Raw genomic sequence first — 17,696 nt, forward strand, 5'->3', positions numbered from 1 at the left:
TCTCCATTTATTTTCCCTGAATATGCATTTTGTTAGCTATTTAATGATAAGCTACTGCCTTCAAAATTCTAATTCTGAATTATTTAAGCGCTATAAATTGAATCGCTTTCGATTTAACTAATGAAGAAAAATTTTGCGAATTTGGTGGGTATTGGGTTCCTGACTTCGGTGAGGCATGATAAACTAATGGTTCCGTTTATTCTTCAAACTGGTAACGCCGTGCACTAATGTAACAAGTTGGGAAACCAAAATTTTACCTCTTCTAGGCAAGTGGAGGACTACCTAAAAACTTATTTACCTAGTTATATAATTATTGCTCTTTATTGACCAAAACAAGGTTGGGGTGTATCCACTATTTATACCTCAACAATATTCTTAGTTTAACAGCATGACTGTTAATGTTTGTCCAAACTTAAGCATATGGATATACCAGCCTTGCTTAACAAATGGATGCTCCGAAGTTATAACCCGATTGAGATCAGTTCTTTAACTACCGCCGTCCGCGATCTAGTGGACGTCATGACACTCGGTTCTATTAGAGAACCTAAACCTATATGTATTTAACGTTCTCACTCGCTCTGAACAGTTATTGTATCTTCATAGAGGAAACGAGAAACATAATTAAAATTTTAATTCATCTCATCTCTGGCTTTAATATTCTATTTTAGAGTAAAGTAATTACATTTTACTAGTAAATTTTACAATACACAGATGGCGGGTTTATATTTTAAATGTTTTTAGTGTCATTTATTTATGCAAAAAAGAGTGACGTTTAGGCTTATCCTGCATAACATAAATTTTATCTCGAACCTGCAGTATATCCAAATTTCACTTGGTAAAGTAGTGCACGTGTGATCTATATGTATGCTTCCTGGAGGGGGTGGCTTAGATTCTCTAAATATATCATATTTGGGTGTATAATTTAGAATCAGTATTTGGTCTAAATTTTTAAAACAATCAGTTTATTTTTCCAAATTCACTCATTAGCTGGTTTAGGGTCTTACTTATGGGTATCTAAATAAGGCATATGGTAGCTTAAGAAAAAAGGTGGAGTAGTTAAAATGTTGGAATATTTAATTTACGTCTACTTTTCTGTTTCTTTATAGTTTCCGATTCTGAAATGCTACTACTCACGCAGTACTTCCGCCACCAAAACGAGGATAATCCCATTAATAAGAGCCAATTCCAAGATGTAATACAAAATAACTTTCAAATCAAGGATGATCTATTACTCGAAAGAAGTAATAAAACCACACAGAGCAACATTATAGTTCTATTAATTTCCCAATGTCTCAATCGAGACAATGACGGAAGGACTAGACTGTTAGGGAGTCGTGCCATGGATAAAGTATGCGCTAGAAATGATTCGACCCACTATAGAATGTGCAACTCCATATACTAACAAGATGGCTCCAGCGACCCAATATCAAAATTTTGCGCGGCAACACGGCTGGCAACTGTTTTTCCGGCGAACCTTGAATGTTATGGCGTTTTCCTTTGGGCAGTTTTTTTACTGCCGGAGGCGCTCGAAAAACCTTTGCGTATTCCAATGGTTTAAGCTCAGTAGTGAAGAGACGCTGTGCATGCTCCATTGGTAAAATTAGCCTTGAACTCCCAGCGCCAACACGGCAATAATAATTCGAAACATGGCGCTTATAAAGTCCATTGGAATACAATTTCATGGGATATCGTTTCATAATTATCGTCTGCACGAACGTCGGCGTGTGCTTAGTAGTGATGTAATGAACGCGGAGCGATCGTGTAATTATCAGGCATATTCATGTCCCTAGAAAAAATGTAGATGGCGTTGGTAAAGCCAAGGCCCAGTTGGATATCCGCAAAGTTCCCAAAGGTCAAAAAGCCAAGTGGGTGTGGTAAAGTGCATCAAAAATGATCAAAGAATGGCACTGCGCAAGCTCTAAATTGAGTAGAACTGAACTGAACTACTTTTCGGAAGGGAAATTCGGCTTTCACGCTTTTGTTTCGGCAATTAGGGCGATGGGAATGTGAAATTTTTCCAATGGAATATGCATACTACAACATTTATTGTGTCGTCACGATCACGTGATCGTAACACCAATGGATTTACATGGCAAGCTTGCATTTATCGGTTTTTAAGGGGCATTTTCCACCCTACCAATGGAATACGCACTTTGTACTTGTATAAGAACTGACTTCTTCCAACATAGCTATTTCGTACCAAAGTCGAACGAATAGTGTGTTCCATTGAAACAAGAATAAATATATTACTGTCATGGATATATTCCATTGACATTTGAAGTTGTCTATAATTTGTTTGATCCTGTAACAGCATTACGCGAAATTCGGTTTTTTTGCCGCTAGCGCCGGCAACACAAAATTGGCCCAAAGGAAAACGGTACTAATATTAAATTACAAAACGTTCTAAAACACGTCCATCGTAGTTTATTTTACACGGTAACTCCATAGAAGTGTAAAACTCGTGGCAACAAACTTGCAACTGCTCATGCGCGGCCATAAGTGTGAAAAGGTCTATCGACAACGTTTTCCAGTCCCCTTAGAGTTCCAGCGTTCATGTGTAGAGTAACAAATCTTTTTTTCGCGCATCCTTTATCCATGGTTGGGCTTTGAAACTGGGAATTTATGAATCTTATCTTACTCTTGCTGATTTTAAAGAAACGCCATACTCGTTAGATGACGTCATGGATTTTACTTCGAATCATTTACCAAAAGAAATTGATGTACCCAATGTGTAGCCTAGGATAAAGAAATGTACTGCCTTGCCAATAGTTCTGTTAAATTCCCTGAGTTTAAACTGTACGTGCATGTTTTCTTTCACGGACTGAGTGGGTCATAATAGCTGTTTTCACAGTTGTAAAATTTTATGGACTGATCTGTAGATCTCGTTGGTAAAGAAAATGCATAGTGAATAATCAATTTGAACCATTCAACCCGATTAAAAAGTCCCTTCATCAGTAAATGTGGCTATAAACCTAAACCCTATAGTGGGTGCCGTCATGGTGTTGATTTTATACTGGCCGAAGGTAACGATCGAGGCTATTTAGGGTGAGGAAAAGAAAATTTACATGAAAATAGTAAAACGTGAAAATCCTTTGTAGAAATAACAGTTCTTGGTGTAATCGAGACTATTCAGGAATGGGAATAATGATTCCCAGGAACAGAGTAAACCTGTGAAAAATCTTCGTAGAAATAGCATTTTTTAGCATAAGTCACATTAACCCCACGGACTTGAGTCTTGGACGTTGGTTCACCCTCCCTTTAAGCAAAACAGGGTGGAGAACCTCGCCGGCGACCAATTTAGATGCTTTTACCGTGTTGGTGTTAAGCCGAGATAATTTGTTTGGGATACATGGGCTAGTCGCAGTAACTTAAAATGAGCCTTAAAATAAAGAAACCAAATCAAACAAATCCGTATGTCACCGAACTTACAAATCATGTGATCGTAACCCATTTAGTTCAATGTTACTAACTTAAAAATTCGAAATGCATATTGCTGACAGCGGTGACAAATGACTTTGGTTCATTTGGTTTCTTGCGACTCATTTAATTTCTCTACTAGTGTCTGAAAGTAGACCATTCCATTAATTACTTGCATTTAGACCATCGCCATATTTGATTATTTTCTCGCCAGACGGAACTGAAGTTCACTATAAGCGGTAGGTTTGCCAACTCGCACTGCCTCTAGTGACGCTTCTTGGCGGGAGGGAAGATGGTGGCCTCGCCTTCATTGTGTTAGCTTCTCTACATGAAGTAATGGAATGGTCCATTCCGTACAGAGTATCGCAGCAAATACCAACGCGTTAAGCATGGTTTTCACTTAGCGTAGTTCCCACAAATAATGGAACCAAGTGTTAACAGAAAAACTGAACATTGCACCAATTGCGGCCCATCTATAGTCATGCTTTTTTGGTTTTTGTAATTTTTGTGTCTAATATCACAAAGCTATGGATGGTTCCTAACCTCTTCTATAAAACTTTCAGCGTTGAACTTCGGCATTCGCTGGGTAATTTCTGTTTTTTACGGTTGTCGCTTAACGTCGGGCGAAAAGTCGTGATTTACGCCAACTGAAAACCATGCTTTAGGAGAAGCATCTAGAATCGTCGCCAGGGACGTTTTCCGTATTGTTTTATTAACATCTGTTGTTCTCAGTTTTCAAATGTTTCGATGAAAATGATGATAAGTTTATCACGAAAAAAGAATGGCTAGTGGGTATGTCAGTATTTCTTCGAGGGACACTCAAGGAACGAATTCAATGTACATACGTGCACGGTTTAAAAATAATTATAAGGAGATTTCAATTTAATTTCAATATTATTAGTTTGTTTTAACGTCTACGATTTGAACGAAGACGGATTCATAACTGCCGACGATTTGCTACCTTTGTTAGAAAATTGCTTCCAAAAAGTGCGTTAAGGGTTCAAATTCAGTGACGACTGACCTAATATCTTTTTTCTTCAGGCTCCACCAGAGGCCGAATTAGAAGAAGCGGCCCACGAATTAGTTGAAATTTTGGTTAAGAAAATGGTATGTACATACACAACCTTGGATTGTACGAAAGCTATTTGTTTCTCTCTTATATGGTTTAATATTGGGGCTTTTCAAATTTTATATAATCTGTTTGAACATATTCCGAGACTTCAACTGACAATTTACTTTAAGTTAATTAAAATTTAAGAAACTTCGGAGAAAATGCATCTTCATTTAAATCTGATGGTTTTTCTTTCGAATATTAGCTATACCTCAGAAAACGGGGAGAGCTTTGAAAAAAAATATATATAAACTTTTAAAAGCTCACGCTACGTACAATTCTACACCACTAAGGCTCTTAGTTGACACTCTCGCAAGTACTAACTTACTCTTCATCCAGGTTTACTCCGATTTATCCCAAACACTTTCTCAAAATGATATTTGACCGAAAACTATTTGTTTTCCGAATTCTTCTTCTCCCAATTTAATATAAAAAGTATCTTAATAGGCTTAAATTTCATGGTTTCCTGAAATTCGTACGGAGTTATTCTACCCATTTCCAATGGTTGCTCTCTTAAGCTTTGTCCACATTGAGCCCGCGCTCGCGTGTTCGCGCATTCGTCTATTCGGATTTTCGCAACAGATCACGAAAAGTATTTTCGCTACTGTTCAGATACACGCAAATATTTTGCCTTCTTATACTGAAAGCCAATGAAATTTGAGCAATCATTGCGCCATCTACCCTTGTGAATCTACGTTGTCCATATTTATTAATAGTGACTCGACTGAGCTGAACTAGGGTTCTAAATCGGTAAATTACCATGGTAATTTACACGGTAATTTACCACGGTAACTGTAATTTACGATTTTCTCGGGTAAATTACGAAAACGGTAATTACCCTGGTAATTACCGTGGTAATTTACGCTGGTAAATTACCATAATGGTAATTTACCACCGAATTCTCATTTCTTTCTTTTGGAAAATGGTCTAAAAGCTCCATATTTTGCTCTACCGGCGCAGGCGCACTTATTTCTTCTCATGAGACATGAGTAAGTCATACCTGAGGTCGTACAAAGTCGAACGGCAAGCGTGGGAAAAATTTGATTAAGAAAATGAAATTTTATTTTCTTGTCTATTCTTGTTGTCGAGTTCCTTTGCGTCAGCTAGAAACCATGTAGTTGTTTGAATTTACTAGAGATGGGCAGATACCGATACCAATATCGGTACTGATATTTGGCTATACCGATATATCGGTATCGGTTTAAACTGGTATCGGCCTGTCTCTAGAATTTGGTTCTAAAACCATAAATAGCAATAATTCGCAAAATAGGTAAGAAGAAAAAAATGTATGTTTCTGTTAAAAAGTATTTTGAGCTACAAACATCCAAACTCGGTGTTAAATAATGCACGATACTATGCTCTAAAAAGTATAGCTATGTTCAAGTGATATTTTTCATTATTTAGCTTATAAACGATCAATATAATTTATTTTTGAATTTTCGTAAATTACCATGAACGGTAAATTACGGCGTAATTTACCATTTTCCAAAATTACCGTAATTTTCGAACCCTAAGCTGAACGCTGCTTCCGCCATTATGAAAAAGTGACAAAAACGGAACTAATCGACCGTCACTCGACGCCTCCATACCCCACCCTTCCTCTCGTCTGTGATTGGTACTTTTCCTGTGAAGGCGCGAAGTTCTTTACCTAGTCGCAAAAAAATTGCATCTTCGCGAGATGAGGGCGCAAAGTAGCTAAAACCTAATGTAGACAGTAGCGCAATCTTGGAAACAAGCAAAGCGAAGATGAGAACGTGCAAAATGTATCAGTCTGGACAGGCCTTAAGCTCTCTTAATTTTTCGTCCAAAATCTGGTCCATTGAAATAAAGATGTATTAAAATTATAATATGGTTTCACAATAATTGGTTGGTAGATTTTTTCAATAGTCTTAAGTTATAAACTTGAAAAAAGGAAAAGATGTCGCACAAGACAATTTAATAACCTAACCTCTAACCGAGTCGTTTAGAAAGCATATGGTGTCTTAAAATGTTTGCAACATAAAATTTTAGGGGAACGCATTCGATTCGTAGAAACGGGAAACAAGTAGTTTGGGATAAAAAGCCCGATTGGCAAATATAGGCTTGGGAGAAATTGGAATAAAAACTCATGCACTTTGGAAAATAAGATTAACTTTGATGATCTGAAAAGCGGACAACATTTTGGGGCTAAGAAACTTAGTGGAAAATCATTTTACTTATGGTAGGCCTAATTCTAATTTCAATTACATCTCTTTAAACACGAATAAAAGGATCGAGATAGGGATAATAAAATCTCTAGGGAAGACTATTATACTTCTGTTATAAAAGAACCCCTCTTGCTGGAGGCTTTTGGGTTTTGCCTTCCAAGCAACAAGGTCAGACTTTTTGTATCAGCATTCAATTAAAAAATTTACTTCTGGACTTGACCAATTTTCAAACTAACGTTTTTAGGTAATCACAGCTTTCATGGACGAACTTGCAAGAAAGAATAACGAAGATTAACTTTAAAAATTTTACATATATTTTTCATGTTGTATTTAATGTTATTACAATTATATTATTAAGTTTACGTATAAAATAAAATATTTGCTACATCATTCAGTACGATACTCAATCGCAGTAAAACACCGCCACCCAGCTCGTTATTGTCAGTACTTTCCTAGAAACGAGCACTACTTTGGGAATTGCCAATACTAATAGCGAATTCCATTACACTGCTCTGAGATCGCTCGCTGTTTGCTCTTTGCTTCAGGAACAAAAGACTAAGCATTTAAACTATGGATATAATGACAATTATATGAAAGCGTACATTTCAGGATAGAATGATTAGTTTATGAGTATATTTGTTTATTCGTGAAACATTCTTTAACGAACCAAGGGAGTCAGTGGCGGCGCCAGGATCAGGGCCGTCACCAGAGGGGGTTCAGGTGGGCCCGGCCCACTCTGCAGTTGGTTTGGCCCTCCCTGTGAAATTCATGGGGGAATAATATTGAATAGCTGGCCCTAAGTATATTTTGATGGACGACAGAACAATTAATTTCTGCAATAAAATGTTAAATTTGATGTGACTGATGTGACGTCTTGGATTTTTTTAAAGTTATTGCAATTCTACTATAGAAGCTTAGAGAGATTCTTACCAAAATACCATTTTCACTAGGAGAATGAGCTATTACCTGGAGGGAGGAGGGCACAAAAAATCTGCTTTTTGTCCTCCAGGTAGCTTTCCTTCCTTGGGTAGATGGTATGAATCCTCCATGTGTGAAAAGCAGCTATATCAGGCTGAGAAATAAGCAATTTTTTAAACTGGAGCTGTGGCCAGTAGAGCCAAGGTTGTTTAATACACCTAAAAATAAATTCATTCAAAATTTACAACGGCCATACGAGTTTCTAAACCGGACTTTCACGAATGAGGGGTGATCTTATTGGTTCGCTTAGAAATGCGCAGAGACAGAATTTTAGTGTCAGAATGTTTTCAGCCAATGAAAAAATGTCACCTTTGAGTTTGTATTTCTGTTCACTAGATGGCGCTTGCTTCATGTTCAGTTTGCCCCTTAACGGGCGTATAAATATGGCCAGCTTGTTTATTTTATTTTTAGGTCTATTTAAAAGCTGGTCCTTAACCATCTTTAACTTTTCATGAAATTAATTATTTTGAAGGGAGTACGTGTTGAGGTGTCAATATTGAATATTTGAAATATTCTACTGACTTTCTAAAAAGAGCAGGAGAACTTTGACATAATTCGAAAGGAAAATGTAAATATTTAATAGTGGATGCCAAACAAGGGTGTTGCACGAATTTAAACATTTAATTACGTTAATCGAAATGCTACATTTCCATTGTCGCCTCTATGAAGAAAAGATTGTACTGTAATTTCCCTCTCCGTGCTTTAGAATTTCTTGGTCATAATTCTGTCTTCATTTGAAACGTCACCACCCCTTTCTACATTGTTGGCGCTACTTGTACACCGGCTACGTATTAAGCCCCGTTTTCAATCAAGCTTTTTTGATCAAAAACGCAAGCTTTTGCTTGAAAAATCACAGCAAAACGCAAAAGCAAAATATTTAGCCGTTTTCAATCGCGCTTGGGCTGAAGCTTTAAGCTTTCATAGGCTCGCTTTTGCTTGAATGTTAGTTCAAGCAGATATCTATCCTCCGTAGATATTTGCGTTAACTTTTTGCTTTGAAGCGCGATGGAGGATGACGTCACAGTTTAGTGTCCAATAGAAATTTTCCATTTTTCATGCCTCTGAGTGTTAGTTGACCGTTCGACTCGAAGATTTTTAGTGTTATATTTTACTTTGAATAACTTGTAACAATTATACTATTATTGAAAATGGCAGAAAAAAATAAATAATAAAAGAAATGCACCGGATAGAAAGATACGCAGCTAAAAAAGGTGGCGCTGTTAAAAATTGGTGAGACATAAAGCAAACTTACGGAACCGAGGCTTAGCATACTCCGTCTTTTCGAGGTGACCGCCATATTTGTTTATAGTTTTAGGGCCGAAAATGCTTTGGTACCCGCCCACTATCACGTGATATCGGTAGCCGCACGCTTTAAAAGCTTTGCGCGACCAGTTTGAAAACGGTTTGTAGTTTTGCAGTTTGCTTTTTTCTCACGCGGTAGCGCGCTGATTGAAAATACGTTTTTTTGCCACCTCAATCGTAAGCAAAAAGCGTAAACTTTTTGCTTGATTGAAAACGAGCCTAAGCTTGACGCGATTTTCAAGCGCAAGCGGGCTACTTTTCAATCGCAAGCTACTTAAAAAGCGAGTTTGGAAATGGTACCGACCTGGAGCTTAAGCGTAAACTTGAAATTTTCAAGCTTGAGCTCAATCTTTTAGCTGTTCAAGCGCGTTTGGAAACCCACCTTTACATGTAATCATTTTAGTACGCATAAAGAACATTTTGGAAAACACACAGGGGCGAGGCCACCATTGGGGTATTCTCCCTCACACCAAGGGTCACCGTCAGACTGTGCCAAAGTTCACTACAGGCAAGAGGCTAGTCAACTCTCACTGCCTATAGCGGTGCTTCTAGGCAAGAGAGAGAGAAGACCTCAATGGTGGCATCACCCCTGTGTTTTAATTATCTGTATGTAATTTTCAAAATGGTCCACTCACTTACAAATGTACACGGATTACAATGAGTGATCGGTCCTTCAGGTGCTAGCGAGTCAAGGGGGGACTATCTCTCTCAAACTTTGGGCTTTCTTCCGAAATTCGTCGCACTCGAGCCTGCATGGGGTGAGTGACGTAGCTGAATGTCTAGGATTAGCTCCAAAACGTGTAAGGCGGGCTCATAGTATGTATGACTTTGTCTGTCTCTATTGAACTTAGGACTTAAAGAGGGTGTTTGCTTCAACTGAGATATTAAAAGTGAATTGATACCTTACTATATTAAATAAAACACAACCATGAATGTTTTAAAAATGTATTTGCTTCAACTGAGGTTTGCTAAACAGCGCAGTTTAAACCCGGCATTATTTGCCTTAGGAAATTCCCAATCAAATACAAAATATCAACCTGTAAGAATTAAGCCTTGGTTAACTACGCTTTAGAAATTAGATTACATTGGTTGTCAGTCTAAAATTAACGTGACATGGACAATGTGAAAACTAAATATTTAAATACTAAATAATATAATTATTTTGCCTTTATGGCCCTTGGTTCAACTCTGTGAATCATATTTTAATACATTTGAAATGCAACGGACATGAACCGGAGCGGCGGCCGAGCCGAAGGCCCGAAGCTGACGCTCGAGACTCTCGGGTAGAGATATGGGAGAGGCGAGGAGAGGGGAATGGAAAAAAATCGAGGGCAAAATCGCTACATCTTGTTTTATTTTTTAAGACATTCAGTGACGTCTCTCCTAGGGAAAATATAGGTGTCGTGCCCCCCCCCCACCATCCGTTCCAAAACTCCGAAAAATTACCCCCCATTATAAGCCAACCTATATAAGCGGATGCGAGTTTAAGAACCTTGCTAGCGAGTGTCAAGCCACAACCGTAATAATTCATGTACACGAATGTTTTATAGTTTTAGCAGGGAGTAAGGAACGTTAGAGGGAGTATTAAAGTGAATAGGCGCGTTCGTTAGATTCGTGGCTAAAATCGTCTCTCTCTGGCGCTGACTCCGGGGACTCAACGCGGTGTCCGCGCGCATGCGTCAAATTTAAAAACCGTCGTGCATCTGTTTTTTAACGAGGTATTTTTCTGTTCTCGCCGTTACGGCAAGCCCGGCCGCCGGCGGCTCGAGATGCGCCGCTCGGCCTCAGCCGATGATATCTAACCAAGGCTTAGTGTAGTTTTCGTGCCTAATTTTATTTTCAGAGCTATATTTATGTTGAAATTTAAAGAAAATGTTATAATATTTAGTTGAAGACTTGGTAAATGTCTCAAAAAATTTCGAAACTTGAGCTTTAAAACGTTGAATATGTTATAGCGCCTACCGAACGATACCGCAAATTCGCCTTCCGGGCTTCCCGGTTATCTCGACGGCGAGTCGAACAGAGTGAGTGGGGCAGCAGTCGATGGAAGCGGAAGCTGGCGCTGGCTGCAGAGATAATTTTTAAATTCTCTCTGCTGGCGGTAGTAAACGACGTCACTCGCGCCTGCGCGTTAGCAAAAATTGAGGAACGGAGATAAAAATTCCTACCCCCCACTTTCTTTACCATTTGCCACTGTATGACGGTTTTTTTAGCATTAGATCAAAACTCCCTCTAACGTTCCTTACTCCCTGGTTTTAGGTTATTAAGGTTGGCGGGCAAGTCCGGAGAGTAATGAACCGTTCACTAATGTGAAAAGGTTTCGAACTATATGATAATATTGGCTGAGTGTGTTGCGACGGCTCAGATGACCCATACACTGGAACCACTGGTGATTGTAAAATTGTATATATTGGGAATATGAAGGAATGAGGGGGGAGTTACATCAAAAGCGCCTACATTAAAATAAAATAATATGTTTTTCGTGTGCTCCAGAGTGCCACCTACTAAAAGAAACCACACAGAATAAACGTTGTTGCTTTGTCTTAAGAATAGGACATTAGTTTATAAATTAGTTTGAGCAAAATAAGTTATTTATCATAATTTCTTGAACATCAGTCTTCTCAGAAACTTACTACAGATTTAAACTTTTAAGTGAAAACTTCAAAATTAAAACTATGCGCGTCAAGGTGCTTTCAAGTTAGTAATCATCGACACGAAATCCCTTCAAAATAATAAATTTCATGATAAAATGTTTTCGGAAAATGTAATTGTTCTTGAAAAAGCGTAGATATGTAATTTTTTCAATTAATTTAGAGGGAATTGATCGATTAACAGTAAAATCAGTTGATTGAATTTAATATTGATTAAGGATTAAATGGATAAAAATAACTAAAACAATTGCAATATCTGAACTTCAGTCAAATGATAAACCTCACACATATCGTTTGTTCATTCGGCCTTGGTCTAAACCAAGACGTTTTTTTTTATAATATCTGTCACTTCAGTCTTAATGTAATTAAAATTTGGATAATTTTATTTTTGCTTTACCGTCATACATTTGGGGTTGATCTATTTCTAATTGCTTAAAGAAGTAGAAGAATTATCGTTAATTACATTTAACTTATATCCAATAACATTGATTTTGATAAGCACATAATGTTGTACTTTATTTATGAAAGAAGTTTAAAAACGACGGTATTTGAAATATGGAAGAAAAATATTTGCTTCGTACACTGTATACACATACAGTGTTGTCGAGATCAGACCAACAGCCAGGGCCGTCTTAAGTGCTATATGGGCCCCTGGGCAGTGCAGTATTTTGGACCCGCTAATCCCCTATACAAAACAAATTAATCGAGAAATTAAAATATTTATTATTTCCTTCAAACAAAAGTCTACAAATTTAACAGTCAACGCAAAGTCATAAACATTTGCGCCATTACGTAATTCACGTTTGAACACATATTTTGACAAATATCTTGTCTTGGATTACTAATGCTTTCTCCATCTGCTTTATACACTTGGCGTGTCTTGGAAAGGTCGCTTTCATGGTTCTGACAAGATGTCGGCCCATTTCGAATCCAGCAATCAACTGTGTTAGGATTGCCGATTACTCATAGCCCTGCATCTGTTTTTTGGAAGGAAGATGTTTTCGTTTCACATTTAGGCACTTTCACTGGTGGAATATCCTCATCTGGATCAGTAATAGGAACAAGTGATGACTCCACTGCAATGTCGGTTGGAATTGCATGTGGTTGTCGTTGAGGGCTTCGGTGATATTATTGAAAGAGTAATTTTACCAGGCACTTCTCATTGCATTTTTTAGGGCTGTGCGAGCCTTGATTTTTTGGGTTCGAGCCGAGCCTCGAGCCTTGCTTTTTCGGTTATCGAGCCGAGCCTTGAGTCTCTTATCGAGCTTCGAGCCTTAAGCTGCATGTTCAAAATCTGGTTTCGAGCTTTTATCGAGCCTAAAATTTCAATGCCGAGCCTTAACGGCTTTCGATTTTAGCTCTTAATTTGGAATGATATTCCTTTACAATTTCAATTACTGTCCTTAGTAAAGAAAAAACCCTATTAATTCTTAAATATAACAGATAAACTTTTATTTGACTATAATTAATCTTGAATCCTATTATCACTAATCGAAATTACTTACGTGCATTGACCATCGCATTGATAATACAAACCAAACGTATTTTCCTATACATAAAAGTAAAACTAAAACTTCAAGAATGATTTTTCATTTTTTACTTTGCCCAAAAGTGGAAGTAAAACTTACGCGAATCAAATGTGGGCTTACAAAAAAGGCACCAACGAGAATAATTTCCTATTTCGCGCGTCACTGCAGCGTCTCAACATTCAGTAGATTGTGTTAGATGGTAATTCTTGACCTTTAACCTAATCTTGAATCTCACAGATCACTGATTAAACCTCGATAACCTTAAGCCTTGGTCTCGAGCTTTTATCGAGCTTTTTTCCGAGGCTCGAAAACTTGTCGAGCCTTTCAAAAGTTGCTTATCGAGCTTTCGAGTACTCGCACAGGCCTAGCATTTTTATGGCACCATGATGTTAACTTAGGAAGTTTGTTAGCTTTCTCTTTCTCCTTCGCAGCTCGTTTTTTTATCTTCTGAGCACCGCTCAAAGTATTACGTTTCATTTTTGATTTGATCACTACTAATCTCTATTTATAGTTTGTCTAACATCTCAGCCATAATTTTATTCATAACACGCATTATATTTTAAACAGCGTTTTCTACTTTCAGCAGGGAAAAAAATAGACTTGTACCCCACGTCCCACCAAACAGTGAGAATGAGCGAGAAAATTCCAGGTTTTCTCTCTGCGCATGGGCAAAATGACAGTATAGACTGAGACTGTTTTAGGGTGAAGGTTTCAAACTAAATAAATAAGCCGATGTGCGGTTTTGAAGTGAGGCCATGGGGATAATGTTAAAGCCAAGGCAATGGGTGACTACCTCATAGGTCTCAGATTTTTAGTTTTACATTTTTCAAGTTCGATGGCCAAATTTTTCATTGAAAAGACTGTATGACCGATGGAAAGTAGTTTTTATTTTCTAGTGGCTTTCTTATGACAATAAATGAAAAATTAGTATTATTTGACAATTATGGGGCCCCTGTTCTTAAGGGGCCCCTGTGCCAGTGCCCAACGGGCCCAATGGATAAGACGGCACTGCCAACAGCTTCCTTTATGTACAACCCCCAATACTGCCAACGGGTGATGTCATACTAAATTATACAGGGTGTAAATAAAGGTTTAGAATTCATGTTTTATTGTATGCAAGTGACAACGAGGGACAAGGTACAAAAAGAATACTGGAGAATATGCCTGAATACAACAAAATATTTTAAAGCACAGTCCTACGATTAATCTTAGAATCTGGGCCTCAAATTACCACCACCTCGGGCTCGGGTTCATTCACATAATTTTGATGGGCTAAGCTCGAGCTCAAGCTCTCTCTAATATCTTTCGCGGGCTCACCTCGAGCTCAAAATCGATAGAATTTTAAGGTTCACCTCAAGCTCAGCCTCATTCAGTTTATTAAGCTAAAGATCGAGCTTGGTCTCATATTTCCGGAGAATATTTCTTCCAAGCAGTGTAGATGTTGAAATAAATAATTTTGCTGCTATTTTAACGCGATAACTGCAAAACTACAATATTATTTACTATCCAAATGACTTTTACTACTTTTGTATTAGGAAAACTTGAAAATTTCATCTACCAATGAGTTACACTAGTTTCTGTTGGCACTGAATGGGGCGCTGAGCCAATCTGAGCGCAGTCTCAAAACTGTGAGCGCCCTTTCAAAATGAGCGGTCTCATACTTTTTAATTGGCCTTGCTCGAGCTCAAGAAAGCCAAAATTTTTTTAAGAGGGCTCAGCGCAAGCTCTCGTTAATTTTACTGTTAAACCTGAGCTCAGCTCAAGGCTCACATTGTTTGTGACGTATTCTGAGCCCGGGCTCAAGCTCAGAAATCCTTTTCATAAACTTTCGGGCTCGGCTCGGGCTCGTGAGCTTATCAATTATTTTGAAGAGGCTCGCTCAATTCGCGCTCAGGCTCACTTAATTGAGGTGAGCGCGGACAGCTATGGTCGCGACGGAAATATAGCTATGGAATTTTCAACAGCCGCTGAAACATTTACAATTCTCATACCAGGATAGAAAAATATTTGAAGAAAGCTCCAATTTTAAAAATAAATAACGATATTTTGTTAAAACAATATCATTTTCCCAAGCCACGGGCCAACCATTTTTAAATGTTATCCTTACTTGTTGGGCTAGGCATTTAAAAAATTAATCGGATCTTCAAGAAAAGTTGACAAATCCTAAAAACAAAACTTCAAAACTTCACAAGCTTCAGAATGTCATTGAACAAGCAGAGGATCGCTGTGAGGAAACGTTTTTCTTATTGGACCTCCTTGACAATTATAATTTAAAACTATCTCTCCACTAAATCTTTGTTTTTTACCAGCTGCAACTGGTATTATGATACTTTTCCCCAACCTTTTTCAGTTAGTTTCTTATTCATGATTTTTCTATACTTAATTCTTTGTTTTTGTAAAATATGTGATATTTTCAATACATTTGAACTAAAATTGGGTTTACATAATAAAGTGCTTTTGGTAGAAACACAAGGGTTCTTCTGAACTTCCCCAAAAATAGGTGAGTTTTAGGCTTTAGGGCCTACAATATTGTTTAATTATAAGATTTTTAGTGTTATGTTAAAGCAATACGTTTAATCTTGGAAAGGGAGTGAAAGTACAAATTTTTTTTATAAAGCTAATTAATAATGAAATTTTTAACCATTTTTAGATATAATCGATTGTAACACACCTCTAAATAAATTTTCAGGGCCTTTTGGGCATCCACTAGTTGTAACAAGAAGGGTGTGGAAAGATAGGAGGAGGGGATAGAAGTTTGAGAGAGAAAAAAAAATTGGGGACAAATTAAGCTGTTATTTCCGGTTTTGCTAACACCATCTGCGGGTAAACAAGTAAAGTATAATATATGACATTTTGAAGTCTAATGTCGTGAAACGTATCTCTGGCTCTCATTTCTTAAAATTGTGAAATTTGGTTGTTATTTAAGTAAAATGGCTAAGAATATGTGTACTTTGTGTATCCAAATTGTAACAGTGATAGCCGGTATTTACGACTTACCTCAATTCTCTCTGTTTACATATTAAAGCCGCATTCTCTATTTCGTGTATGCCGCCTTAGATAGCCACCCTCTCACGTGACCTTTAATTCTGTCCCTAAAATGACGTAGTTCCGCTAGCCCGAATTTGTCTCAACAGGGGGAACTAGTAGTCGCTTGTTACACAAAGTGGACGGTTTTTTTCGGTAAAGGCATGTCCTGGATTGTTCACTATTTCGTTCATGGTCAAAAGCAGCTAATGTAAATAAAATCGCACTATTTCTTTACTCGCAATATTACAAATTATCTTAGGAACGTGGTGAATAGGCGAGGGGGATGAAACAGATTTCGCGAGTATCAGAAGTAAATAGGGGGAAGTAGGTATGCGTACCTTTAGCTAGTGCAAGTCGTCCCTCTCTCCTAAAAAACCACTTCGCGCCACAACATATTCAAATGAGCCAATAAGCGAGAAGCAGAGAAACTAGAGAAATACTTGACTGTGCGCCACCATAACGTGATATACCGAACTACGAACATAAACAAACAACAAAATCCTCCTGGCCGCCGCCCGCGCTGAAGTTGTTTTTTCATGTTCGTGTAGATATTATTCTAGGTTTATTTAAATTTTAAGATGGATAGCTTTGTTTAGTGCAATTTAATTTATCGTGAAACAAGTGATAAAAAAGTCAGAGAAATTTTAAGGGCAAATCCGACAGTTCTACTCTGATAAAAATTAAAGCCCACGAACCCAGGATAAAAACTAGTTCCATGTATTCATCCGCGGTTTCACGCCAAAACCGTCGATATTCAGAGGCTCGATAAATTCCGTTAAGTGACGCCTCGCAAAACGGCAACGCAAACCTACTTCCCCCTCCAAATGCATGTCACAGACGAAGGAGAGAGACCGACACTTTTCCCCAATGCTTTTCCCTATTTATTTATGATAGTGCGTGAAGCCAAAGCGTGATCGAGTCGACAATTATATTTTTTAATTATAATGTATTTGCTGCGCTCCCACCAGAGCCGTTTGTTTCTAAACGGTGTGCTGTTTTAATACGGCAATCAATAAACCTATAAACCTGTCATCTGGTCATCCTTATGACGAAATAGCTCACCAGTGAAAATGTTCTAAAATTCGGTCATTTCCTTGGCGAGTCATATCATAGCCCACTCGATCACGCACTCGACAACGCAAGCTGCTCGCGCCTTCATCATGCATGCGCTATAGAAGCGTCGTGTTGCGCGTAATCGAGTGGGCTATGGTCTTATTGAACGTAGTAATGGAATAGTGAATCAATAAATTTTATATCAAAGTTTCAAGAATTCAAGTACGTAAGGATCTTACGCGAGGGCAGGAGTGAGGAGCAGGGTGGGAAATAAGGATTTTTTTAAACTGGACATTGGGCTAGCGACCCCTCTGGCCTGGAATAAATAAACTGGTCCATGACCACTGACCAGGGCGCGTCGTCTGCTAAATTGAAGAAGTGGATAATTAAAATGTCTGGACTCTGGAAACCCTTGAATTTTCTTAGTGGTCCTGTGGACCAC

At 38.0% G+C, this 17,696-nt stretch overlaps 1 protein-coding gene and 1 long non-coding RNA gene across 2 annotated transcripts; one reads left to right on the forward strand and one right to left on the reverse strand.

Annotated features, from left to right (window-relative positions):
* The first annotated feature begins 3,483 nt into the window (after positions 1 to 3,483).
* LOC149703724 (calaxin-like) lies at positions 3,484 to 6,912 on the forward strand. The gene is made up of 5 exons (XM_089867058.1): positions 3,484 to 3,502; positions 4,150 to 4,254; positions 4,319 to 4,404; positions 4,459 to 4,524; positions 6,778 to 6,912. Exons 1-5 carry the CDS (start codon positions 3,484 to 3,486, stop codon positions 6,910 to 6,912), a joined length of 411 nt encoding a protein of 136 aa, XP_089723184.1.
* A 98-nt stretch (positions 6,913 to 7,010) lies between these two features.
* Positions 7,011 to 17,507, reverse strand: LOC149703725 (uncharacterized). Its single transcript, XR_016381931.1, has 5 exons — positions 13,151 to 17,507; positions 9,897 to 13,042; positions 9,630 to 9,832; positions 7,645 to 8,476; positions 7,011 to 7,547 (listed from the first exon to the last, which is right to left on the reverse strand). It is a non-coding gene; the product is annotated as an uncharacterized LOC149703725 (long non-coding RNA).
* Positions 17,508 to 17,696: the final 189 nt, after the last annotated feature.

Source organism: Phalangium opilio, unplaced genomic scaffold (assembly GCF_054372755.1).
Source record: "Phalangium opilio isolate 3A_F unplaced genomic scaffold, DU_Popi_V2 ptg000017l_1, whole genome shotgun sequence".
In the NCBI taxonomy this organism is placed as follows: Eukaryota; Metazoa; Arthropoda; class Arachnida; order Opiliones; family Phalangiidae; genus Phalangium; species Phalangium opilio.